Here is a 24,426-nt window from a genome sequence, read left to right on the forward strand (position 1 = left end):
AGCTGCTGCTTCCAGCCCGCCCAAAAACGCGCAATCACATGAGTTTGTCTGGTTTGTTCTACAATCGTCATCGGCCCCGGGGTACAAGCTTGCGCTTCATTTATTGTTTCGACTCAATGTCCAAAGATACCACTAGGATCAATCATCCTTGATTCCTTTTCCCTCCCTCAGCATGTTCGCTCTTAGGAATTCAGTGCGCCAAATGCCCCAGTGGGCACAGGTTCGTTCTGTGTCGACCTTGGAAGGCAATCCTCACATAGTAAGTGCATCCTTCGAACCACTGGCGCAGCGTCGCGAGCTTCAATAGAAGCCATTTCGCTTCTCTTGTTCCTCTTTCGTGCTAACAACCTCTCACAGTACGTATTCCCCAAGAATGGCACCAACATACTGTCCTTGCTTCCTTCTGAGCCGACCAACCCCGACCTGGCCATCGGTGTCTCATCTAAACTACCCCCGACGCCAGACTCATTCAAAGAGAACCCTAAGTTCCTGGAAACTTTGCAAGATGTCATGACTGAGCACGGCCACAAAGACCCCGACGCTATATCGCAAGCGCAGGTCATGGTGTCTACGTCAGGAGCTAATTTGAGCACCGGCGGGGTGCTTTTGACCGGGGGACGTACGAGGAAACGCCGCAGCGAGGGCGATTCCAGCGGCGGAGCCAGTGGCCAAGGTGGCGCTGGCTCCGCTGGTAGAGGTGGTTGGATTCATCTTTCGGATAACCGACGGCCACCTGAGTATGGCCGTATAGCTTGGTATGGATGGTGTCCGGCTTGTGGTGTAAACCAACGACTGATCGAATGAACATAGGCCCGAAGATATCTTTGGGAGCTTGGAAGTCGACGGCGAAGGAAACTTCGTGGGTGGGAACGGTAACTACCAGTCGAGCGGTATGTATTCCGATATATAAAAAGCTCTTCACCGACCCAAGCTGACGAACCCGACAGGGACATATCGCGTGGTGACTCGGGATGGAATGTAAGTCATGCAAGCACCGTCATTTTGGACCCAAAACTAACCAGGGTATAACAGTCTGGGGCTGAGCCCATTTCTGCGGGAAAAGCTGGTGCAAAAGCTGCGTCAGCAGGAGACGGGATCATTTTCCGTCGGTAGTGATCATGTACAATAGACCCTTGCTGTCCTCATTGCCGTCTCCAAAGACTGCACTGATCCAAAAACTGCTGGACAGTTGACACAATCTGTAAAATAGACTCGAAAAATGGAACAACGCCGCTCAGAGACCAGCTCATAATTGCCGACGACCCAATCCACGCCAAAATATACTTTGCTGCCAAGCCAGATGAGAAAAAACAATCACTTCTGAAAGAAATTCGTTATGGGCTGAGTCCCTGCCGCCGCTTTCTTCTGCTGGGGCTTTTTGGCCGGCTTCTGATTGTGGGTTGCACTTCGCATCTGCTTTCCTCGACTTGGTGCTTGCGTTGGACTTGCTTTCTGCTCGGTGCCCTGATCCGGTGAGGCTGGCGGGCTAGGCTGAGTCTTCTGCCTCTTCGCAGCTTCATCCTCGACTTCCGCAGGACTCTCTGCCGGATGCTCCCGTTTGACCCCCGTAGCCGGCAGCGGAGCATTGTCCTCGGTCCACTCAGCGTCTACCGTGTCCCGATGGTCCGGTTCATCCTTGACGGTTTCGTCGTCCGAATCCTCTTTCGACGGTGCATCACCACTCTCCGGCGCAGCCTTTTTGGCATTGGCGAAGAAATTGGCAATATTGCTCTTGTTCTCCTTACTGCTCACCGGCACGATGAAGTCCGGGGAGTTGTTCCCCACCTTCCCAACCTCCTTCGGCACCTGATAACACTCCAACTCGCCCTCGTACGGCTTCAACATGGCTTGCAATTCCTTCGACCACGTCGTCCGGCCCGGATCCAGCCACCGGCTCATCTCCACACTGTTGGGCTCGAGAATCACAGGCATCCGATCATGTAGAAACCTGAGGTACGGATTCGAGGATGTTGTAATGATCGTAAACGTATAGAGCTCTTCATCCGACCCTTTCCCCTCTCCCGTTCGCATTAGCATTAGCTCCAAAAAACCACATACAACCCCTCCCCCCCCCCCCCGCAACCCGGGGGCTCCTGCAACAAAAAGCAGACAAGAGACTCACCTTCATACCTCACACAATCCCACAACCCAGCAAAACACATCAGATCCCCATCCCTCCGCCGCACAAAATGCGGCACCTTCTCTTTCCCTCCCGGTCCCTTCTTCAACCACTCAAAGAACCCCTGACAGACGACGACGCAGCGCTTCTTGCGCTTCATCGACGTCCACATCCCGCGGTCCTCGAGCAGCGAGTCATCCCGGCAGTTGATCGTGCGCATCAGCGACCCGTAGTCGGGCTTGCGCTTCGTCCAGAACGGGATCAGGCCCCATCGCATACTTTGGATTTTGTAGCGGGGGCGGTTGCTGACTTTCTGCTTATTAGGACTTGGCGGGTGGGTGGTGGTGGGGTCTTGTTGGGGGTTAGTAGGGGTCTCGTTGTCGTCGTGCTCTGGTGGCTCATGCTGCTGCTCGTGCTCGTGCTCTTCTACGCTAGTGGATGCTGTGTCCACGCGGTACACCGCGCCATTGTTGCCCGGCGCGAAATTATATGTTTCGCGCACCTCGTCGTCGTCCGGGACTTCGTCGACGGGCATGCCCTGTTCTTGGAGACGGCGCTGAACGAAATTCATGCGCTTTTGCATTTGGGGAGAGGGGTGTTAGCTCATCTTGGACCGAATACTCATTTGCTCGGGACTAGTATAAATGTATAGATGGAGTAGAGGTAGGGGTGGCAGGGTGTATTGAGGTCACGTACCACGCCTAGTGCATATCGTCCACACATTATGCCCGTGTTAGATTTGCCCTCGAGTAGATCGAAGATCGAAGATTATGCGATAATTGCAAGTAGAGATGCTAGCTTGAAGAAAGACGGTAGCTGCGACGTCATGTCATTCAGCGCAGGGCGGCGGAGGAGAAGCTCGGACCATTCCGCTTTAGGTCATACAAAATCGTCCCGCCGACAACCTCCGCTCCGCTGCTTGTCCTCCATACAACCATCTTCCTTCTTTCACATCCACGCTTCCTCTCCTCAAATATCATCAATTAAGGAGACCCACGGAAAGTCTGACTCATCTCATCAAAACAACTCCGTTGCTATCAAACACCAACACAGATACTGAAGACGAACCGCCCCAATGCTCAGCACGCTCTCCCGGCGCGCCGCCACCAGCGCCCTCCGAATCCGCCCCCTCACACCCCAGAATGCTCGCCATCCCTTCTCAACAACACGCATCTCCTCCCGACCGCGCCTGGCGGCCACGACGACGACGACGACCCCCCTCACCCTGCAATCCACAAGCCTCGCCACCCAACCAGCTCGGCGCACACTCACCACGGCCCAAAAATGGAAGCTGGGGTTCCGCAAAGCCCGCAAGGACATCTGGCGCAAGAACCCGATCGTACTCCCCTTGGCCCTGCTCTCCGTCTTCAGCGCCACCTGCCTGTTCGCCTACATCGCCTACGTCGAGGTGACGCAGGTCGCGCCGCAGTACAGCAAGTTCCCGCCGCCGATGGCGGAGCGGCTGCGCACGGCGGTCTACTACACGGACGTGGACCTGCAACCGCAGAAGGCGATGGCGGCGTACAAGGACGCGATCCACATCGGACTCGAGATGGGGCTGCACCAGTACTCGGACGAGATCCTGGGGGTCCACCTGCAGGTGTCGCATATGCTGGAGAAGGCCGGGTTGGTCTCGGCGGCGGTGAAGGTGCTGGAGCAGACGCGGGCCGGGGCGCTGGCCTGGGTGTATCGGACGCGGCGGACACGGTCGCTCCCGCAGAAGCCGACGATGGCTACGCCCGTGGATCCCAACGACGCCAGCAAGGAGGCAGTGGAGAAGCGGATCCGCCAGGCGACGGGCGAGGACGTCGGTGAGAAGGATGCTGTGAAACGGGACGACGAGCAACCCGGCGCAAGTACCCCGGATCCAGCCAAGGAGGCCGAGTTCCAGGCGTGGGAGGACCGCCAGCAGAGCAAGGTGCTCAAGAAGTGCGTCGGTATGTCGATGAAGCTGGCCGAGCTATACGAGAGCGACTACATGCAGGATTTGGAGAAGGCGGAGGAGAACCAGCGGCAAGCCGTGGAGCTCTGCCTGACCGAGATGAACCGTCGGGTGGCCCTGGGCCTCCCCGTGGGGAACCAAACAAAGGCAACACCAACAACAACAAACGCCGAGGCTAACGACGAGGACGATGGCTGGATGAACCTCGAGGAGATCGCCATCGCCCTCAAGGACCTGGCCAACCTGTACTTCACCCAGGGCAAGTACGACCTCTGCCTGCCGCTGTTCATCCGGGCCAGCGACGTGATGAAGGCCGCGGAGGGCGACACCCCGACGTGCAAGCAGCCGTTCCTGATGGCCTCGATCGGCGCCACCATGGGCGAGATCGCCGCGGCCCCCAAGCCGACCGCCGGGATGCGGGCCCCGCGCGAGCAGGTGATCGCGCAGGCCCGCCAGTGGCTCGACCAGGCCCGCGCCGTCGCGGGCAAGATCGACCCCCAGGGCCAGGAGGCGGAATGCAACGAGGCCTGTGTGGCCGCGCTGCAGAGTCTGGGCGAGCTGGCGCGGCTGGAGAAGAAGCCGGCCGTCGCCAGGGAGCACTACAAAAACGCACTGAGCATCGCGCAGCGCCTGGACGAGCCCGGCCTGCTGGAGGGGGTCAAGGCAGCGCTGAAGGAGATCCAGACGCAGTGAATGCCATAGCTAGGCCATCCATGTACTGTACCTGTGGCCTTGCATACGCATCTCGCCTTAAAAATAAGAAAATGTACATTATTCGACTCTGATAGTCTGGACCCGGTGCATGTATGTGCATCTACCAAACGTACAGCATGTCTTTGGAGGTAACCCTACGAAACCTGAGGCGAACGAGGGTACCTAGTAGGTTCCAGCTCTGACCGCCCCGAGCTCCGTGCCCTTTCTGCCGCTTCCTATTTTGGAAATCCGTGTAGCTAGCTGGTAGTTAGGATACGTAGTGGTGCGAGTCGAAATAGGCGCGCGACGATCTAGACAGTAGACCGATTGCTCTAGCTGACTGGACTATGACTTCATCGAGAGAGTGCGAATCAAGCCAACCAAGTCTAGAACCAACTACGAGACCGATTACATCAGACCTCAGGAGTAGGGGGGCAGAGATATAAGTTTTTAACATATTTTGAATGGTATTCGAACAATCCACCTCTCATCCTTCACAAGAATCTCCCCGGCAATCCGTGGTTTTTTGAACACCACGAATCAAGTAGGAGGTAGACATGGTGAAGAGAGACAAACGATAACCCGGGGGAAAGAAGCCCGAATGAACGGGGTGGGTATAGAGGGCGGGGATAGGGTGAGTTTTGGGTGTGATTTAGAAACACCAGGCGGAAGAAAAACCCAGAGTGCTTTTTTTATCATTTGCTCATGGCTCATACATCCCAAACCAATGCCTGCCCTTATTTATTTTTGATCTTGGGAAAAAAAAAAGAAAAAAAAAATAACAAACATGAGTTCAAGTTGATATTGTCTCTCTCTCTCTCTCCTCGCACACTTTTCCGCCCCGACCAAAATCCTAATTAAGCTTTAAGGGTTGGGTTGGAGCATATTTATGCCCGCGACATGACACCCCAGGCACGGATCTTGTTGTCAGTGTAACCAGCGAACAGAGTCTGGCCATCAGCGCTCCAGGCCAAGCTGATGCACTCGGGCTCGCGGCTCTTCTTGCCCTTCTCGATGAACTCGGGCTTGAGCTCGTCAACCTTGCTCTTCTTCTCGAGGTCGAAGATGGTGATGCTGCTGGCGGTAGCAGCGCACAGCCAGTAGCGGTTGGGGGAGAAGACGAGGGCGTGGATCTCGTCACCGGCCTGGAGGGAGTAGAGGTGCTTGGACTCGTTGAGATCCCAGAGCATGGTGGTACCGTCCTTGCCACCGGAGGCGCAGAGGGATCCATCGGGGGAGATGGTAACGGTGTTGATGTAACCGGTGTGACCGATGTGGTCGGTCTGGAGACGGCAGGAAGCGAGCTCCCAAACCTATTTGATGGATTGCGGGTTAGTCTTCATTCCAAAGATCAGGCATTGGATGAACCAAAACTCCGATTCCACCATTCTCGCAACCACAAACAGCAAAAAACAAGTCGATTGTCCATCAGGCATTGGGTGATTGTTTGTCTCATGGCCAGAAGGCTCTGAAGTAGCAAATACGTAGATATGCAAACATCCTCTGGACGAATCGAAGAAAGAAAAAAATTAACCGATGCAAACCGAACAATCGAACGTACCTTGACGAGCTTGTCCCAGCCGGCGGAGACGATGACGGGGTTCTGGGGGTTGGGGCTGAAGCGAACGCAGGAAACCCACTCGGAGTGACCCTTGTCGGTGATGGTGAACTTGCAGTCACCGAGGGTGTTCCAGAGCTTGATGGAGCGGTCACGGGAAGCGGAGACAATCTGGCGGTTGTCGGCAGAGAAGGAGACGGAGAGAACGTCGTTGGTGTGGCCGACGAACTTGCGGGTGGTCTCACCGGTGGAGAGCTCCCACAGGCGGAGGGTCTTGTCCCAGGAGGAGGACAGAGCGTAGGCACCGTCGGAGGAGATCACCTATACAAACGAAGCCCGCACATGGTCAGCCCATCTTTCCTTATTTCTTTCGTTTCTGACCCTTTCCCTGATCCCGAACAGCCGGGATTGGCAGTCGCTTGGCCTTCGGGTTGGACACGGATGGTTGGAGGATGGAACGGAGATCGGTAGCATACACAGTCAGAGACGATGTGAGAGTGGCCCTCAAGGCTGCGCTTGGGGTAACCGTAGGCCTGCTCATCGCGAGTAAGGTTCCAGATGATCAGGGTCTTGTCGCGACTGGCGGAGAGCAGCATGTTGGGGCTAGAAGTCACAAGAACAAGAAAATGTCAGAACTCATGTTTTCCATATCAAACTATCATTTGTTTCTTCTCTCAACCTAGTGCGATTTTGTTGCAATCATTTCATGATTCCTGTTGCGGACAATCAAACAACCTATATATACCACTCCAAACCTCCGGTCTTTCTTTTGTGGCTTTTTGGGGCGCAGCATATATAAAATTGTTCCATCGCCCTGCACCATTCCTCGCAAAACTCGCAAACAAAAATCGCACTTCGGTTGAGGTTGTGTGGTAGTTTTTCTTCTTCGGTATGTGTGTTTGGTATGCCCTTACTTCTCCAGAGAGGTGGCAAGGGAGGTAACCCAGCCATTGTGACCCTCGAGGGTGCCGCGGAGGACCAGTTGCTCAGCCATGTTGGAGTCTGGGTGACGATGAGGAGAGAGGGATGAACGCGGGCGGAGCAATTGTCCTTGACTCTGGGCTGGGAAGTAAAAATGCACACAGCAACTGTTTCGAGGATGGAGGAGACAGCGTGCCCGCCTGAGCCCTAACTAGCGTGCCCGCCCGACTGGTTGTTGTGCGCCTCGCCCAACCCTAAGCCAGGACAAGCGAGTCACGTGGCCCTGTTGCTGACTCACCCCGGCATAACCCTCCAGCCTGTTAGTTATGCATCCTCCGCTCCCGTCGACGATCGATCTACCCCGGTCTCCAATATTCCCCGGTCCAGTCAAAGTCCAGTTTACATGCAGTGTTCAATTCCGACTACCAACGTAATATACATACTCAGAATATCAGTCCCAACACACCTTCATTTTATATAGTACACGCGAGCCTCCCCCTCCTCTAGTTAAACACCTGCACATTCGGCATCCTTCCCAACCCAGCACCCCCGGTCTTCTTACTCTTGGCCGCATGGAAGCCCGTGGCGCTGTTATCGCGCACATGCGCCCGGAGCAGCTCCAGCACCTTCGACTCCTTCCACCGCGACGGCACGGGCCGGTAGGCAGCCTTGTAGGCGCCCACGGTCTGCGCCCACTCGCCGCTCTTGGCTCCAGTCTGCTTCCAGGTCTCGGTGACGGTATCCTGGGCCCCCTGGGCCGTGGACGAAGGGGACTGCTCCCCGCCATCGGCCGGGGGGTCCTGCGTAGCCCAGTAGTAGATATCCCAGTCGTTCTCGTCGAGGAAGCGGTCGTATTCCTGCAGCTGCGCCTGGTCCATCTTGCCCAAGTAGACGTCGGCGAAGGTCGACAGCAGCAGGTCGGACTCGAGGATGCCGCGCTTTCGGCTCTGATCTGTTTGCAAATCCCAATGTCAATGAGCGAAATATCTCCGACACGACACGCTCTCGGGGTTCGAACTAGCAAGCCCGCACAAGAGGTGATATGAATAGTGATGCCAGTAAAGAGGCAAGGGAAAAACACATACACAACAACCGAGCGCGCATGGTCGTTACATCCTCGCCCGATCGGCGGAGAGGCTCAACCCGGAAAGTGATACCCTCCATCTCGCCGACACCCAGCTCCGGCTTCTGGGCCCCGGTCTCCTCGCGCCCTCCGGTGAAATGCTCGACCTTGCCGGGGTACGGGTCCGCCGGCTTGTAGTTCGGGTCGACGGCGCCCACGAGGTCCGGCGGCGCGGACTTGGCGCCCACCTTGGGGAAGTCCTTGGTCATCGTAGAGGTCGTGTTGGGGACATTGGGGTTGTGGGGCTTGTTGATCTGGTTCTCGCGGTGCTGGGGCGCGGTCGAGGGCGCGCGATCCTTCACGGCGCTATCGCCGTTGAGACGAACAGCCGAGTTGCCGAAAGAGCGACGAGCAAAAGTGGTCGTTGTGGTAAACGAGAGGGAAGATGCGGATGGCCGCACAAAGCGGTGGACAAGTCTGGATGCGGACATCGTGGCTATGTGTTAATATCCCGAATGAGTTACTGGGAGCAAAGAGAAAGTCCTGAGGATAATGATTTTTTGATCGGACTCTGGGGAAGTCCGTCGGTAATTGAGCAATTGATCCGGCGAAGAAAGACCGGGTTGACATCATCCGCAGATGCAGCTGTTTGCTGTGTTTGCACGGCACGATGCACCAACCGCGACCTGCCGATTTCGAAAAGTGGCAGCTTTCGCCTCTGATGCTATCATGACTTCAGTCAAGAATTCTCTTCTCATTGGGAAACTGTGGGAGCTGTTGGAGAGAAACGGTATCCTATTCGCTGATCCTAGGAGGTTTGGATGCTAAGTGTCATGTCTACTGTTGATAATCACCAAGTGAGACTCACCCACCACGGCTGTCATAGACTACAAACGATCAAGAAGCTGTATATGAATGCAATTGGAAGAAAGTCCATATATTGGTCATGACAAGTAGAGAAGCATCAAACTGTAACCTCCTCCATCCCCACAAAATACACTCCAAGCTACAAGAAAGAAATCTAGATAAGGTGCTTGGATCTGTACGCAGAAAGAATGAAAGGCTTAGCCAACCCTTGCTCGAATCCAGATCCCCATATACGCAATGAAGCAAGAGAAAAGAGAAAGGAACATACCTGAAGTAGGCCCGCAGATAGACCACCTGCCAAGCGCCCAATCCAACCAACATGCCCATAGTGCCGAAAGCGAACCACTTGACACGCTCGTTCGTGCTCTCGTTGGTGTCGCGCAGCTTCTGCTCACGGGCGCGCAGGTATTCCATCTCGCTAACGATCTCCGCGACCATCTCCTCGATGCGACGGAGGTCGGTCTCGACGGGCTTGAGCTTCTCCTGAACCTGGATGCTGGACCAGTCGCGGGCGTCGGCACCGATCTCGACGTCGAGCTCGATCGACTTGTATGGGTTGGGAATAGCGTCTGTACGATCACCCCCCAAAGATGATTAGTTATGCATTCCACTGGGCACGTTCTTTCGGAAGTCTTCAGGGGAGAGCGAGGTGAGACGTACGGCGGGTGGTCAGCTGGTTGTCGAAGCAAACATCAAAGGCAGTGTCGGCAGGGGCAGTGAAGGCCTGGCGAGTCTCTCCGGCAATGTCCTTGGGACGACCGTGCTCATTGCCCAGGGCATCCTTGATCTATTCCCAGCATATATAGTTAGCTGATTGCGTGTCCCGGCCCCAGTCCTTCGAAGGCCCCTCGAGAATCACGACGAGTTCGATGCTTGCTCGATCCGACGTCACAGAGATAGCTCCGGGATTATTGCCACGTACGTGCATGTTGACCACTTGTCCGTCACCCTTGTTGCCGCTGACAATGGCAGTGACTACAACCAGCTGGTCCTTGAAGACGAAGTTGCGGATACACCGTTCATTCTTTCCACTGACGGCAGACAGGTCAAACTTGAGAGCGGAAGAGAGTTGAACAAAAAGAAGAAATAGAAGGCCAAGAAGGGTCCTCATTGTAAAGTGAGTTGCCGCCATTGTTAACGGCGATTGTCGCAGCGGCCGACAGTAAAGTCTAGGAAATTGACAACGAAGCTCGGAAGCGGCCAGTGTTATTGATGCCACGCCGCGCTCCAGGGGACCGGGCAAGGCCGGCATAACATTGATCCGGTTATCGGCTCCCCTTCCCGTTTCAGGTTGAATCAACAATGCCTACCAGTACCTTTGGCTACGTTAAGTGCTAGTATGGATATCTTGGCCGCAGCATCGTACTCATACTTCATGCGATATGGATATGGCTGCAAGTAGTGACAGTATACGAAAGTCTTCATCCCTGGTCGCAGACACTATTCAAATGTGTCAGGCAACTACATTATGTTACTATGTACAGTATCGGCAAAGGTGCCCTATTCCTCGATACAAAGTAGGATGTAAAGATGGCTCGAACCAAAAGTGATACCATAGGATGTATATCCCAGATTGCAAGATTTTGGATTGGGATTAGTGGCCCTTGGGGTCATTGACACGAAAAGAAGAAGAAAAGCTGAGAACACAGGGGAATCAACCAAAAGTGGAAAAGAGAATCGCTGCAAGCGAGGGGTGGTATTGTTCGAACAGAACATGGCCAACGTGGGTATGGAGATGTGAAAAGATAGAACAAGGAATAGTTCCAATGTTAGGAATAGTGTCATTATGGACAGGAGATGGTAAAGAATTGAAGGTAGAGGTATCATCATCAAAAGTCACAACGCTCAGAAAGACAGGTCATTTGCCAGTGATAGCATGTCGTGTTCAGGGTCACAGAGAAAGCAACAGCTGTCCTCAAAGAAAAAAGAAAGTCACGGTGGCATGAATCAGACCTCGATCTTCTTTCGACGTGCGAAAAGGCGCGAGAAGCCTGATTCCTTCGACTTAGTTGGGGGAGCGGTTTGCGTAGGTCTGGTAACTGGAGGCTCAGGAGGGCCAGTATTCCTCAGAAAGTCGGCTAGCGCACTAGTCTCGGTTTGCCTCTGAGAAACAGACGGTAAGCCGTAGGCAGCATTCATGGATCCACCAGATTTAGTCGTATAGTTGTTGTTTGCCCCAGTCATATAAGTATCGGACGCCTGGCGGGGGGAGCTCCTTGAAGGTTGTGCGAGGACGTTCTTCTCGGTAGCCGTGGTCCGAGTGAGCAGGGTCTTCATAGATGAAGCACCAGCAAAGCCAGCAGATGAGCCCCGCCGGGTACCCATATTCGTAGTCAAAGGTTGCGGTGGAGCTGCAGACGCAGGGGGTGGTACGTTTCGCAAGAAATCCATCAGACTTTCCTCATCGCGCTTTGGTTTCGCGGGTTCGAGAAGATCTTCAAGGTCGTCATCATCCGAGTCAATTGCATAGGGGTCTCGTACGCGACGCTGCGTTCGTTTCGGTCGCATATCTTCCGAAATCTCCTTGCTATGTGTGGTGGGAGTGCTTGACCGAAGACCTGTCTCCAGAAGGCCGGTATGGGAGCCAACGGAAGTTAGTGTATTCGCCGTCAGCGATCCTTGCATACTCGGACGCCCCGACTCTAGAGCCTGCAATTCGTCTGAGTCCATAGTGTCGCGGAATGGCGCCACCGCACGTGAAATCCGGTGAGCACCGGGAGTCGGCGGTCCCTCGCGGATAAAATCGATCAAATCGGAGGTCTGGTCTCCTTTAGGGGCCACAGCAGGGCGTGCTTGCAAACGTGCACTGCTGTTACGAGCCGAAGCACTCACTGGTCTGGAGACCCTGCGTGAGACATCGGTCGCATCAGAAACGCGGCGCACGCTTGATGGTTTGCCAGAACCACTTTTGTCAAACCCAGTGATCGTAGGGGTACCTGAGCCGGTAGAATTGATGGATGTCGGTGATACAATACTTTGCTCAGTGGTGGGCTGCGGTGGGAGTACGGCAGGCACCACAATGGGGGTGTATTTGGGTTGGTCCGATGATTTGCACTTGGACATGGGAGCAAGGTCCATGATGCTTTTGGAAGATGCGTGAGATGTTCTTGGTCGCGCGAAATCCGATTCAGACGGGGTGGTCTGCTGGGCTCGCCATCTGGGTGAATCAGGCAGCTGGTTTCACAATTAGTGACATTCCTTGACGACTTGGGGGTTGAGGGGGTCCAGACGTACCTCCATTTCTCTCATGTTTCTAGGAGTCAGTGTGAAGTGTAAAGTTTCTTCGCTGCGGATAAGCTCATCTAGGCCGGTGGTGTCATCGAAGGCTGACTCCTGAGTTGACACCCTGCTTATCTCAGACGAGTTCCGCAGGCGCAAAGAGTTGGAATCCCCGGTACGGACGATCAGGCCTTTCAGCTTGCTTGAAGCAGATGATGAGCCGGACGTCACAGGACGTCTCTCGCGGCTGCTGCCGAAACTGTCCGAGCGGCGCGGTTTGGAATAGCTTGAAGATGCCACCGAGGTGGATGGTCGCCCTGACAGTCTTTGAACGGCGGCACGCTCAATGCCGGATTTGACCGATGAGATTCCAGGGCTGGATCGCCCGTAGCGATGATTGGTACCGTTGGAGAGAGGGCTAGATTTGGGTAGTTTCCGCGAAACGTCCGAGGAGGCGCTATCTCCAGAGGTTGAAAGGGGCCTGGAGGCCTTGTGCGAATGACCGTCATCGGTCGAAGATCGAGTGGTAGGAGGGGCTACAGACTCCTCGGATGATAACTCGTCGAGATCGACAGCGGGCGCTACCGAGACGGAGTCAGCCCCTTGCGTCGGCGGTGCGTCTTCCTTGACCGTTGACCCAAATTGGTCATCCACCAAAACAGGAGTAGCAGGTGGTGACCGCTCTTCGTAGATCGATGGTTCTCGCATCGTTTTTGGTCGCGGTCGCTGCGCAGAAGCCAATCTGGGTCTCGCACGTGTCCCTTGGCCCTCGAGGATTTCTGTCTCAATCGGTGACGTTGGGGAGACCGGAGTGATTACCTCGTGGGCAACAACAGAGGTGGCTAGAACTGTGGTCGTCTCCGGCACTGCTTTTGTTTCTTCGTCTACATGGTTCACGAGTTCTGTAGCTTCCTCCTTGTGTCCCTGGTCGGCATTTCGCTCGTCATCTTCGTCATGTTCGTACATTGTCTCCAAGCGCCGCCGCTCCTCGGACGCAGTCGGTGACGGTCGCTCTGGAAACTGCTCAGGTTCTGGAGTCTCCTCCCCGGGTCCAGCGTTGGGCAACGATCTTGATCGAGCATGACGGGTGATTGTCACGGTCTGTAGCTTAGGGGTAAGGGGCGAGTTGCCGTTCGATGATGGCGATCTCGGGGAAGGCAGTGTGAGTACCATAAGACTATGGGGACGAACTTTGTGGGCTACTACAGCCTGCATGGTTTGGATCTCGCCAGTCTCAAGCTCTGGCAGATAACTAGGGACCTCAATTTCCTGAATATCGTGGTCATTAAGCGGCAAGGGCACCAAGGTTGGGTCGACGTCTTTTGGGGTTTCGGGGACTGGCGAGGTTGCCGAACGGACTGAGAATTCATCCGCGGTGAAAACGCTGCTCTTCCTACTGCCGGTAGTGGTGAACACGCTATGGCGGCGGCGCATTGATTCTCGTGAAACTGCCCGCGACAGGTTGGACCCTCGGACGCGTTTGCGCCATGTTCGCCAGAGTCGACCCAATGTCGGGTTCAAGGCCAATTTTTCCATGTCATGGTCCTCCACAACCAGTCGATCCATACTTGCACGATTGATACCAGTCTCCATAGATTGTGCGGAATCCTGCTCGAGTTTTGTCGACAGTCGTGATCGAGCTGTCTCACCCGCGATGACCAATGCTTGCTCGCCCAAATGCTCGATGATCGAAGTCAAGAAAATGGCTGCGGCGGGTGTGATATTTCCTACGTGACTGGCCAGCCTTCGCGGGACGCCGTCCTCGTCAGCTAGGCCTTCCCGTGCGATATGCTCTTCCTCCTCGTCCTCTTCCATGTCACCCAGTCGCGTGTAAACCATACATCGCAGGCGAGTGAGCTTCCACGAACGAATCAGGTCGAATTCACCGCCAGGAGTCTGGCCGCCACGGAACTCAAGCTGCTCTTCTTCCGGGCCACCCAAGACCTCACTCAGCTCATCGTCCGCTGTCTCTACCACTTCCTTGGCGAGGCGTGGCTTCAGAACGTCTGCCACCGCTGGCCGGATGCAGGCCAACTGCGTCGACTTTGCTGCAGCTAGGATATCAAAAAGAAGGTAGTCGAGGAATCCGTTGAGGGCTGACAGAGCCTCGCGGGTCACAAAAGCACTCGCAGGAGAGCCCGGTCCATCTTCATCGGCAACAAAGTCGGCCGCGTTGAATTCCTGGTCTGTGGTGATAATCTGGGCTGCAGCGGAAGAGGCGATAAAAGTGGGCGGTGGTGTAATTGCTGTGGGGGCGAGCAGATGGGCTCGGGGGAGTTGGGAGTCGCTGGAAACACTGGTGCTGCGCGAGCGCGAGACCGTCCTCCCCATCTCCGGAGAATCGGGTCCTTTGCTGTGCTGCATGGTCGCAATGCGAGGATCACATACAGTCGCAAAGAGGTCGGTCTGGAGAGCGCAGATCGAACAAAGAACACGGGAGCGGGGTGTATTATTATTCAGAGTGTCCAGCAAGCTTGGGAGCGAATGATGGAGACTTTAGTATCCTGAAACACGACAGAAACAGTTGGTCAGCCTTTGAACAATACGAAATGAGTTGCACAGCTCATCTTGGGGGCCTTGCGACTTTATTTGTTCTTTTTTGGGGGTACTGCCTTAACAGTGGATGTCGTGGATGTCGTGGATGTCGTAAGATTGCGTCAAGCCACAGAGCATCCGGCAAAAGCAATTATTAAAGCATAAGAACAAAGGAAGATCGGGTAGAAGAAGTCAAAAAAGCAAAAACTCGCAGTGCCAGCGGGGAGACGCAGCCAGTCGCAAAATGGGGTCGAGGCTAGAACGTACCCGTGTAACGAACCAACTAATAGAATGTAGCGTTCATGTCGCAGTACTTGAGTTCTGAAAGTAGAGAGAAACCGGAATCCGAACGATCAATGAAGATCTGGAGTAAGGTCGGGGTAGGGGTGGCGTTGTAGTTTTAAGGAGAGGGTGGTTTAGCGGATGGTCGGCGAGAAGCGATTGAGGGAGTAAAAGTGTGAAGTAGATGAGTTGTAAGAAGGGAAAGCGAAAGAAAGAAGAGAGGGGAAGAAGAGAGAGACAGAGAGAGAAGGAGAGGGAGAGAGGGGGGTAGACTAGGTAGATGAGGAGGGAGACAAGAGAAAGAAAGAGTGTGAATGAAGGACCTTATGGGAGGTGGTGAAAGTTCAGGAGTAAACAGTCAAGCCATCAGTATGATTAGTTTGTATGTATGTATGTATGTACAGTACTGTATGTACATAGAAGTGCCAGCAGCAGCAGCAGCAACAGTCAACACATGTGAATGGACGACTGCTCCAGTCTTCACCGTCTCTGTAAATTAGGATCCGAGAAATTCTTACAGTTTACAGACAGACACAGCAGCGGAACTAACAAAAAGTGACTAGCAAAATCAGGAGAGGTGGAACCCATCATCCGCTTCAATTCCACCAGGGAGGGTCAACTTGGGTTAACTTGGGTCAAGAGAAGCAAATGAACATCGTTGTGGTGTGGGGACTTTGGGGGAAGAGGAACCACCAACAACGCTTTGGCTGCACAGGAACTGGAACTGGAACTGGAACTGGAACTGGAACCGGAAGGTAAGTACTCGTAGTAAGAATAGGTGATTTCCCTTTTTCCTTTTTCTACCAAAGACTGACTGGCTTATCATCTACTCCGTACATCGTCCAGGCTTCTCCGTTTTGTGAACCGCATGGGTTACTGGAAAAAGCAAGCTCTTCATGACTTATGACTTGTTAAAGTTTCCCGCCAGTCCATCATTCTGATGGAACCCCCACGAGTCGGAATGCATCAAGCACGAGGGCTCTGGCAAGATCGACATTGGCCTCGGTGTCGCCACCGACTTGAGACCTTCTCGGGTCAGGAACAGCTTGGCCTCAGATATCGGTTTCGGGGAGAGCGTCAATCCATGGACGGAGCACTGCGATTAGTTCGCCCGACAAGCGGCCAACACCATACCATACCATTCCACGGTTCCTCCCTCGATTTCGATAAACATGAGCCGTCTGTTTTTCCGAGTATCATCCGAAATCGTGGTTGGAAGGTCCGTTGGTCATGGTCATGAGGCTTTGAGCATGAGAAAGAGAGAGAGAGAAAGACCTAGACTAATACCCAGCATCCGGACCCCTACCATAAGCGCATCCAGGAGAAGTGGCCAGTCGGTTGCGACTAGAAGCAAATAAGAAAAGGCACCGAAGCCCCAAGAAAACCGACGATCGCCAGAGCCGAACTAGTGAAAAAAGGCCCCACCAGGCAGGCAGGGAAAAGGAACCCTAAAGGATTAGTCACTCACTAAGGATGAAATACCGTCCCGACTGCAGGGGCACGAGGGGCAGTTTAAGGGGGCGCTACTGCAAGCCGACTGGAATGTAAGCCTCTCACATTGTCTCTTTGCTCTCGCCTCTCGTAGCGAGCCGTGTCTCATGCTTTATTATTATATTCAGTCATGTTAAATTGACCACGGAAGAAGTGCAGTGCAATTGGATCCCATCTCCGAAGTACTCAGAACAGATGAGAAGTAATAAGTTAGCACTCTACGGAATAGTATTTCTACCGGAGATAACCGAGGGAGACATTCAACCTAACCCCAAGGACAAAATCCGTCCGTGATCCCGCTACAAGTTTCGGTTCCCCCCCCCCCCCCATCTCTTCCCGAAATCGGTCTCAAGCCCAGGCACCATGGAACTCAAAATCTGATTGCTGCTATTATTCCCCCGGTAAGCAAATCATGGCTACGGCCACTGTCCGGTGGCTTGCATGACCACTTAAGCCACTATCATCACAGGAGCTGTTTCGATTTTCAAGAGAAACGGATAATTGTCCAGAGATGTTCTGCATAGGTAGGAATAATACACTCCCGTCGACTCGGAAACACTCCTTGACACCCTAAGGTTGTATCCCTCGGGAGGAGAATAGGAGGTCGCGCAGTCGGACAGTGATCTCCAAGCTGACAAGGGAGATCACTGGTGGGTGCACTGATGATGATCGTGGGACATGCCTCTCTGGTATTGCTGGTTTCTCCATACCCCATATACTACTGGATTTTGCTGTGGCCCGCGGGAAGGATTGAAGGTTTAAAAAGGACGCCTTGACAAATTGCCCATGTCAATCCAGCATGCTATGCGCCTATGCCTCACGGGCTCCTGACAGCACTTTCCTTCTCGAGAGTTAATAACACATTTGATCTGCTACAGACTACAGTGCTCCCCTAGTTCGCGAGTCAGGAATCCCCAATCCCCCCAGGTACTTTGACTTTCGCAGTCTCCGACCTCTTGCCGTTCACACGCGGCCTTCGAGACTAGGGCCAGAGATTTCAAATTCTATTTCACCATCCCGTTCCCACTTTTGTCTCTCTTTTCACACGAGTCACTTATCATTCCCACGATCTTGGATGGTGAGTAAGTTCGACAAGAGACGAATCAAGCACCCAACTATTGCTCCGTCGAATCCCTGCTCTACTGCCTCGGTGGGACCGGTGGACTGGCACAGGGATCCAATCAGGGAGGGATCCATTTCCGTTTTCTCTCCAGCGGTTCAGGCTGGTTCACCTGCACCATGACCATGTCGTGCTCCCACACCAATGGTTCCGATTCAGTTCCATGAAAGTGCAGTAGGCCCCTTCCGGGCAAGCCAGCGGGTAAGAGACATAGTTAATCGGGTACACCTCACCGATGGCCGCCTATGATTGGGTTCCAGGCTCCGATTTAATATACGATTGTGGGAACGTATCAACAATCCACTCTTCAGCTGAAGTGCATCTCGAACCCAGGCCCATTGCTGGTGGAGGCGGGCGCAATATATGATACGAGCTGAGAAGGGGGCTTTCCCGGCTGGGTTCTTGAGTACTATCGATTTTGCCTAGACTAGGTGCTGCTATATTCAGTACGTACTACCAGATCAACGTCGCCGTGGGTGGTGAGATGGAATACCCGATATCAGTCCGGTAGGGAGACATCAAATGCAACAAGCAACTCCAGAACAAGCCAGTACAACACTAAAATAGCTTCTATACTATAACCCATGGATCGTAGCCTCAAGATCTCGAATTACATCATCTGAGAGGCTTGTTTTTTCTTCGGTCCGTCAACCAGACCGGGGATGAGGCTGCCCCGCTACATACAAAAACTCGACTGAATTTTGAGATTCCAACTTTCGACACGTGTGCAATTGGTGCATTTAAACGCTCTTTCATGACTTCTCGAGCCGCTTATTGTCCAGGTCGCGGTTTTCCCCATATACCCACCAGATCAGCACACAGGATCCCGTATGGATGGATGGATGACCTGGAAGCGGCTGCTACACCCGATACCTAGCATCCACATGTTTCCTCATCCCCAAAGCGCAACAACTAGACCCAAACTCCTCAGCCCACACATGTAGTCACCACTCAAACAAGTAACCTCATAACTATAAGCATCAAACTCCCAGCTACACACCCCGCCAAGACTACCTTATCTCCCTACCAACTATAAATCCTTCCCTGCGTGCATTGACCTCGACTACACTACACCTAAAGTACAGTACATGCAGCCCCCAACCCTACGCACAGGGCAGGCCGGCAGGCAGGCAGAAAAGGGCAACCACCGGACTAAGCCTGGAGCTGGAGCTGGAGCTGGAGCTGATACAAGGCCGTTCTACTGTAGTCCAGATGCAACCAAGCAAGGCGCCGCCCCAACCGGCCCCCACACATGTATAAACGGACCGCAACGAACGAAACACGTTCGTCAACCCCAAAACCAACAAAACATGGATGTCACCCTCAATATAGCCACGAATAAGCCTTCTCTGTCAGAAAGTAAGCAGTAAGCAGCCAGCCATTAACTTATCCACTGCTTATACACGCATGATCGATCAACCAACCAAGCACAACACAATCCAGACATCAGGATTTTCGGAGACGTAGGGATGAAGAGGACAGGATCTTAGCGATACGCGCAGTAGCGTTTGAAGGATGCTGCGATGCATCGAAAGTGTGTGATTGCATGAATATGCGCATGTACACAGAGTACAAGGATATGCTACAACCAGGTAGTAGCGTGCAGGGATCAACTCTCAGCACCAGGAGTTTCAGATCGTATGATGTGACTGGATGTATCAAGTTATCGTCGCTTTCCTCCTAACGTTATGCACTGCAGTACAGTGCAGTGCAGCGGCCCTTCCTCCCATTCCCGATAGAGCATAGTTATGCGTAGGTATACCTCGTAGCAGGTAGTTAACTTACTTCTCTCCACTTACAACCCAACAACTCTTCACGGCTATCACTGGATCTGCCCAACAAGATCTGACATCAGCGCATATACTGTAGTACACCAACCCACCTTCTCGAACCCAACACCCACACTGACAGCTTCCCGTTCGTGAACCAGAGCAGTTGTAGGTAGCACGACGGACTCCCCGAAACCCTTGATCTACTGGTATCCTGCATCCAGAGCCTCGCCCTCCCCTCCCTCTCTTCCTCTCACGGCCACCTACGAGGTAATCTGGGAGCCTGGCGTCTCGACTACTACCCATCCAAAGTCTAGATTCCCTAGACTACCGCCCCCAATGAGAAACAGTACAACGATCGATTGATTCCTATTGGGCGCAGAACTCAATTCAGCGATCGACCGGATCTAGCCCTGCGCTCATAACGTTTGGCGCCCTCTTACTTCAAGTGTTTCAGCTTGATGGAATGCTGCCAGGGAGGGGTGGACGTGTGCGGAGTAGACTACTGTAGGGCACTCCATAATTACCCATGGCGTATTAACGGAGTGAGTATAATATGATCATGTGTTATAGCCAGCGTCAGCGTTTCGACAAAATTCCTGAAAAGCGGCAGGCAGGGTGGCGGGTGGGTGATGGCCTTATGCGTGGCAGCTAAGATCGACCATGTCGGAAGGTGACTATATTCTTCTCGTATTATAGGCGCAATTCTGCCGGGATCAGGAGTTGTGCTTACTTACTACTGGATGAGTGGTGGACTGCACTGTACGCCTACGAAGTTACGTTTGATGAGATATTAGAAGAATATTTCGGGTTCATAATCATGAGTGATGCTACAATCCCCGCTCGTAGGTTTTTGCGAAATGCTTTTGATATTTAGGCCATGGCAAATGAAATAACAACGATTTAGGCCCTTCGGACATCTTTCGGCTCTTGGCCTTCTTTTTTTCACATTTTGGTGTTTTTTTGTTTCTCTTCGTGATTCTTCATGGACAGCGTATCATATTCATCGCGTCATGTAACTGGTCCAGTGGTCTAAAGCGTAAGCAAGCCCACTGGTGAAGAAGCTCAACTCGTCAGGTCCGATATTGACGGCATTGGAGGCCAGTCTCTCTGAGAGGATATTCTCAAGCTTGGTCAAGAGCTTCTGGTTAATGCTCCCACTCGGCCCGGTGGAGCTGCCCTTGACGTGGCTGAGGTCAACAAGTTCGTTGAACTCCTCCTCGGCTACGATGTTGCGGAAGACTCCGATAACGTGGTTGAGCGCGTTATCGATGTAAGCACCAGTGGTGCCATCCTCGTCTAGGTATGGCGTGTGTGCACGACCAGACTTTATATCGTCAACGCGGCTGCGAAGGCGAGACTTGTATTGTGGGTCGGTAAGCCCATTGATGCCATTCATGTAGGCGACGAAGAGATTCTTGTCCAGGTCAACAACATCATCGGGGTGCTCTTCCGGGAGCTGCTTCAAAGTTTCCAGGATCAGACTATCGTCGTCCTCGCAGTCCTCAGGGTGGTCTCCAGGACCTGTACCCTCTTGTAGCCGCAGGCTACCAGACTTTCGTGCCATCTCCATCAACTCGTGGCAAGTCAGTCCAGCCTCGGGGCTTTCGTCATCTTCCTCTAGCTCTGGCGCTTCGATATAGCATATGTTCGCATCGAACTGAACATGAGCTCCGCCGAATTCAATGATAAACGAGCCGTCTAGTGACGCGACATCGTCGTCTTCCCCATCTGATTGAGACATGATGTCAGAAGCTTCATCCCAATCTGAGACTTCACACATGTCATCATCCGATTCGTCAAAACTGTCATAACCGTATTCGGATTCCTCAGATGCGTAGCCAGACTCTGCCTCTTCTTCGTCTTCTTCGATTTCTGAATATGGTCTTTTCAGAATCGGCTTCAAGATCGACTGGAGAGGCGCCGCTACCGCGGGCACCAGAGAGGGAGCCTCAAGAGTGTGGACAGCAGTGGTAGGTTTTGCGGGGGCAGAGTATTCATCAGAGGCATAGCAGCTGTCATGGGAGATGGAGATTTCCAGCTGGGAGAATGTCGATGACAGGGACTCCCATGACTTCCTGTTCATGTTTTGGCTGCTCATGGCGATGCGATGAGTGTCCGGATGCTGGCCGGCTTCCCCGGATTTTCCGCGCCGGTAGCTCAAAGGACTGGTTTGTCCTGTGACAATGAGATGTAAACGTACAAGGTTTAGATCCCACCCGTACCTGTCTTGGCGACTGGCGACTGGGAACAGAGATGTTGCTTTATAGAATGTGAACAAAGAAAGTTTTTTTCACGTTCAAACCGTGGCTTTCAAGGCCCCCAATGGTTTTGAAGGAGTCCATCGTGAAGCACAAAAACTGGGTGAAGATTTTCACCTAGTGAGAGCCGGCAAGGCCCTGAACAAAGATAACGTTGATAGACATGTTGGTTTTCAATTAGTTCGCTTCAAAATTCAATGTTGGTAGAGGTTGTGACACATGCACGCGTAGTCGTTCCAGTTGTATGCAGTCAGATGACAGTATTTCAATCCTCCTTCTTTCAAAATGCGATCGTTTTTGATGGATGATTTCGAGTGATACATATAGACTGTACGACTGTAGGACCGCTGGGTTTTGAGCGACTAGGTCAAAGGCGCAGTATGTGACGAAGGATCAAACACTGCGACGCGTGGTGACTGAAAGTACTCCTCAGTATCGAGGGTGAGCAATGAAGATCTTGATGGTGGGTGAAGAGCCCAGGGAACGGCAGATCAATTCTCAGTGAGGGGCAGGGACGGATGAACGACGCGCAGGCGCTAGGATCTTATGTCCACTTTTCGTTGGGGAGTGGTTGGTGATGGTGAAGCGGGGGCAAAGGGGCGAGGAGGCGAGGGGTAATGAGCAAAACCCGTCGGCAGTTCTCGCAGACAATATCTTTTTAAAAAGGCATATGCAGCTCGACGTAACTTCCAGGTCGAGAAGAGTCTGGAAAAGATGAGAAATGGCACCGATGATAGTGCTTGGGCAGAGGAAAGGGATTAGAAACAAGGCGAACCTCGACTGTCAGATTTCCGTCATCACCGGGCACCTGACTTGGGCTTGTTGCCTCTCCTTCCAGCCTGCTTGTCGGCCCGGCTTCGGAAATTCCCGGAAGAGTTTAGCGTACAGGGATTGCACTCGCAAATCTGCCGGATCGTCGTCATCCTGAGTCAGCACGGCAAATCTCAAGTCCGAACTGCAGTACTCTATGCAGTCCACTCTGCATCACCGTGACCACGATTTGTCTACTGATATGTTAATTCAATTTATTCTTTGGCTATAGATGATCCGGAATATCGAAGATCTATTTGTGCAAAATTGAAGGGTCTTCATCAGGTTACCAGTCGGTGGGTGGACCTTGCCGTTCCTGTGAATGCGTAGAGTCCGACTATATATCTCAAGACGACCCATCAACTATCTTTGGGAGAGAAGAATTTACCACCCCTAATTCCGGTACTCCTCGAGATATCATATTTGGTATTCGAATTCATTGCGATACCCGGCAGAACGCCATAGACCCATTCTGCTTAGTTTAATAACTATGGTACATACACTCTAATGTAGGTAATATACAATGCCGCTCGAGCTGACACAAGGTGTTTGCAAGTCCCTGCATCAAAGAGTTTTCGCCATGCAAGACCGGTGCCTAATGCGCCTCTCGTTATACAAAGGCACGGCGCGATGACTCCTCGATCTGGCGAGGAACGCTAATCAATTCTCATGATCTCTGAAGAAAAATGTAGAGAGAGTGGAGAGGGTGATTTCTGCAAACACCAAGACGGCCATCCAGGATCTCAGCAGCTTTGAAGGATGCACGGCTAGTCTGGTAGCATAATTCGCATAATGCACGCGACTTGGGATCGTAATCGACGACCAGGGCGATTAAGGCCGAAGTTCGAAGCAACAAACCAGCTCATCTCTGGGAAGAGGTCGGATTCCAAGAATCCGGCTGCCACTTCTCACCAGGTCCACTGGCGGCCTTTGCCCAAGGGTCTTGTTTTGAAGCTGGTTTCTCCTTCTTCTCGTTCCCAGGAGCAGCAGGGGTAGCCTTGGTAGCCTGCGCCTCATCCTTCGGAGGGTTCAATGTCGCGTCGCTGGTCTGGGTAGCAGGGGCGGGTTGCTGAGTCTTCGGCTTATCGAGATAAGATGCCTTGCTCGCCCACCGTTCATCAGCGAGACGAGCCAACTCCTTGAGTTGAATCTGTCGGATGATGTCCTGTTGCTGTTCTTCGATCGACGGAGGCTCCGCTCGTACGTATCTAAGCCATTGGTGCCATTGCGCTAGACGAAAGAACAGGTCAGTTTGCTGGGGGACTTGTCTTGGGGGTTAAAAGCGCCACTGCAGGCTTGACCCAACGTTGAGGAAGCACTTACGGCTGACTTGGACATCGGAGAGGTGGGTTTTGGGGTCACATTTGACGATGCGACGATACCGATTCGCGTTCAGGGCATCTTTGAATTCCCAATAGGTATTTCCCTTCAAATCATGGCCTGCGGTGCGAGTCTCAAAATTAGACTGTTGTTGTATTCATGCGGTTTGATGGAGCGGACATACCGACGAGAAAGGAAGTGCGCCACGGCAATTTCAGGCTCTTCCACTTGAACCAGAGACTGTTAATGGGACTCATTTGCCCGACGCAAACCAGATAATGCCTGGGAGCAAAGATGTCAGGCAGCAACGGGGGCGTGTGTGAGATGAGATGCGGTATTTCATCCACTCAGAAGGGAGTGATTTGGGATGGCAATAATCAATTATTATTATTGCGGCCGGAACGTCATCGGCGCATACCGGCCGGTAACTTACGAGCAGGACGAGAAAGACCGTAT

At 53.1% G+C, this 24,426-nt stretch overlaps 9 protein-coding genes across 9 annotated transcripts; 2 read left to right on the top strand and 7 right to left on the bottom strand.

The window, feature by feature from the left end:
- Window positions 1-86: 86 nt before the first annotated feature.
- BO66DRAFT_390285 (uncharacterized protein) lies at window positions 87-1,302 on the top strand. Its single transcript, XM_025646966.1, has 5 exons — window positions 87-259; window positions 358-755; window positions 811-890; window positions 948-978; window positions 1,033-1,302. Exons 1-5 carry the CDS (start codon window positions 173-175, stop codon window positions 1,127-1,129), a joined length of 693 nt encoding a protein of 230 aa, XP_025505990.1. The 5' UTR covers window positions 87-172; the 3' UTR covers window positions 1,130-1,302.
- Window positions 1,125-2,897, bottom strand: BO66DRAFT_39220 (DUF159 domain protein). The gene is made up of 3 exons (XM_025647449.1): window positions 2,816-2,897; window positions 2,123-2,693; window positions 1,125-2,009 (listed from the first exon to the last, which is right to left on the bottom strand). Exons 1-3 carry the CDS (start codon window positions 2,840-2,842, stop codon window positions 1,315-1,317), a joined length of 1,293 nt encoding a protein of 430 aa, XP_025505991.1. The 5' UTR covers window positions 2,843-2,897; the 3' UTR covers window positions 1,125-1,314.
- Window positions 2,898-3,068: 171 nt separating this feature from the next.
- Window positions 3,069-4,810, top strand: BO66DRAFT_427413 (TPR domain protein). The gene has a single exon (XM_025650347.1). It carries the CDS (start codon window positions 3,195-3,197, stop codon window positions 4,752-4,754), a length of 1,560 nt encoding a protein of 519 aa, XP_025505992.1. The 5' UTR covers window positions 3,069-3,194; the 3' UTR covers window positions 4,755-4,810.
- A 622-nt stretch (window positions 4,811-5,432) lies between these two features.
- Window positions 5,433-7,418, bottom strand: cpcB (40S ribosomal protein RACK1). The gene is made up of 4 exons (XM_025646967.1): window positions 7,227-7,418; window positions 6,789-6,915; window positions 6,316-6,633; window positions 5,433-6,067 (listed from the first exon to the last, which is right to left on the bottom strand). The coding sequence occupies exons 1-4, from the start codon at window positions 7,304-7,306 to the stop codon at window positions 5,642-5,644; spliced, it is 951 nt and encodes a 316-aa protein (XP_025505993.1). The 5' UTR covers window positions 7,307-7,418; the 3' UTR covers window positions 5,433-5,641.
- A 212-nt stretch (window positions 7,419-7,630) lies between these two features.
- On the bottom strand, window positions 7,631-8,880 carry BO66DRAFT_345677 (succinate dehydrogenase assembly factor 2). Its single transcript, XM_025644557.1, has 2 exons — window positions 8,319-8,880; window positions 7,631-8,185 (listed from the first exon to the last, which is right to left on the bottom strand). The coding sequence occupies exons 1-2, from the start codon at window positions 8,785-8,787 to the stop codon at window positions 7,737-7,739; spliced, it is 918 nt and encodes a 305-aa protein (XP_025505994.1). The 5' UTR covers window positions 8,788-8,880; the 3' UTR covers window positions 7,631-7,736.
- Window positions 8,881-9,230: 350 nt separating this feature from the next.
- BO66DRAFT_390292 (emp24/gp25L/p24 family protein) lies at window positions 9,231-10,345 on the bottom strand. Its single transcript, XM_025646968.1, has 4 exons — window positions 10,086-10,345; window positions 9,824-9,950; window positions 9,432-9,732; window positions 9,231-9,336 (listed from the first exon to the last, which is right to left on the bottom strand). The coding sequence occupies exons 1-4, from the start codon at window positions 10,293-10,295 to the stop codon at window positions 9,318-9,320; spliced, it is 657 nt and encodes a 218-aa protein (XP_025505995.1). The 5' UTR covers window positions 10,296-10,345; the 3' UTR covers window positions 9,231-9,317.
- Window positions 10,346-10,900: 555 nt separating this feature from the next.
- BO66DRAFT_39299 (uncharacterized protein) lies at window positions 10,901-14,882 on the bottom strand. Its single transcript, XM_025647654.1, has 2 exons — window positions 12,398-14,882; window positions 10,901-12,337 (listed from the first exon to the last, which is right to left on the bottom strand). The coding sequence occupies exons 1-2, from the start codon at window positions 14,744-14,746 to the stop codon at window positions 11,111-11,113; spliced, it is 3,576 nt and encodes a 1,191-aa protein (XP_025505996.1). The 5' UTR covers window positions 14,747-14,882; the 3' UTR covers window positions 10,901-11,110.
- Window positions 14,883-20,582: 5,700 nt separating this feature from the next.
- On the bottom strand, window positions 20,583-21,680 carry BO66DRAFT_318311 (uncharacterized protein; the record flags this gene model as incomplete). The annotated part of the gene is made up of 1 exon (XM_025643595.1): window positions 20,583-21,680. The coding sequence occupies one exon, from the start codon at window positions 21,678-21,680 to the stop codon at window positions 20,583-20,585; it is 1,098 nt and encodes a 365-aa protein (XP_025505997.1).
- A 1,387-nt stretch (window positions 21,681-23,067) lies between these two features.
- On the bottom strand, window positions 23,068-24,322 carry BO66DRAFT_390295 (uncharacterized protein). The gene is made up of 3 exons (XM_025646969.1): window positions 24,155-24,322; window positions 23,974-24,090; window positions 23,068-23,880 (listed from the first exon to the last, which is right to left on the bottom strand). The coding sequence occupies exons 1-3, from the start codon at window positions 24,225-24,227 to the stop codon at window positions 23,513-23,515; spliced, it is 558 nt and encodes a 185-aa protein (XP_025505998.1). The 5' UTR covers window positions 24,228-24,322; the 3' UTR covers window positions 23,068-23,512.
- Window positions 24,323-24,426: the final 104 nt, after the last annotated feature.

Source organism: Aspergillus aculeatinus (genome assembly GCF_003184765.1).
Source record: "Aspergillus aculeatinus CBS 121060 unplaced genomic scaffold BO66scaffold_13, whole genome shotgun sequence".
Classification (NCBI taxonomy): domain Eukaryota; kingdom Fungi; phylum Ascomycota; class Eurotiomycetes; order Eurotiales; family Aspergillaceae; genus Aspergillus; species Aspergillus aculeatinus.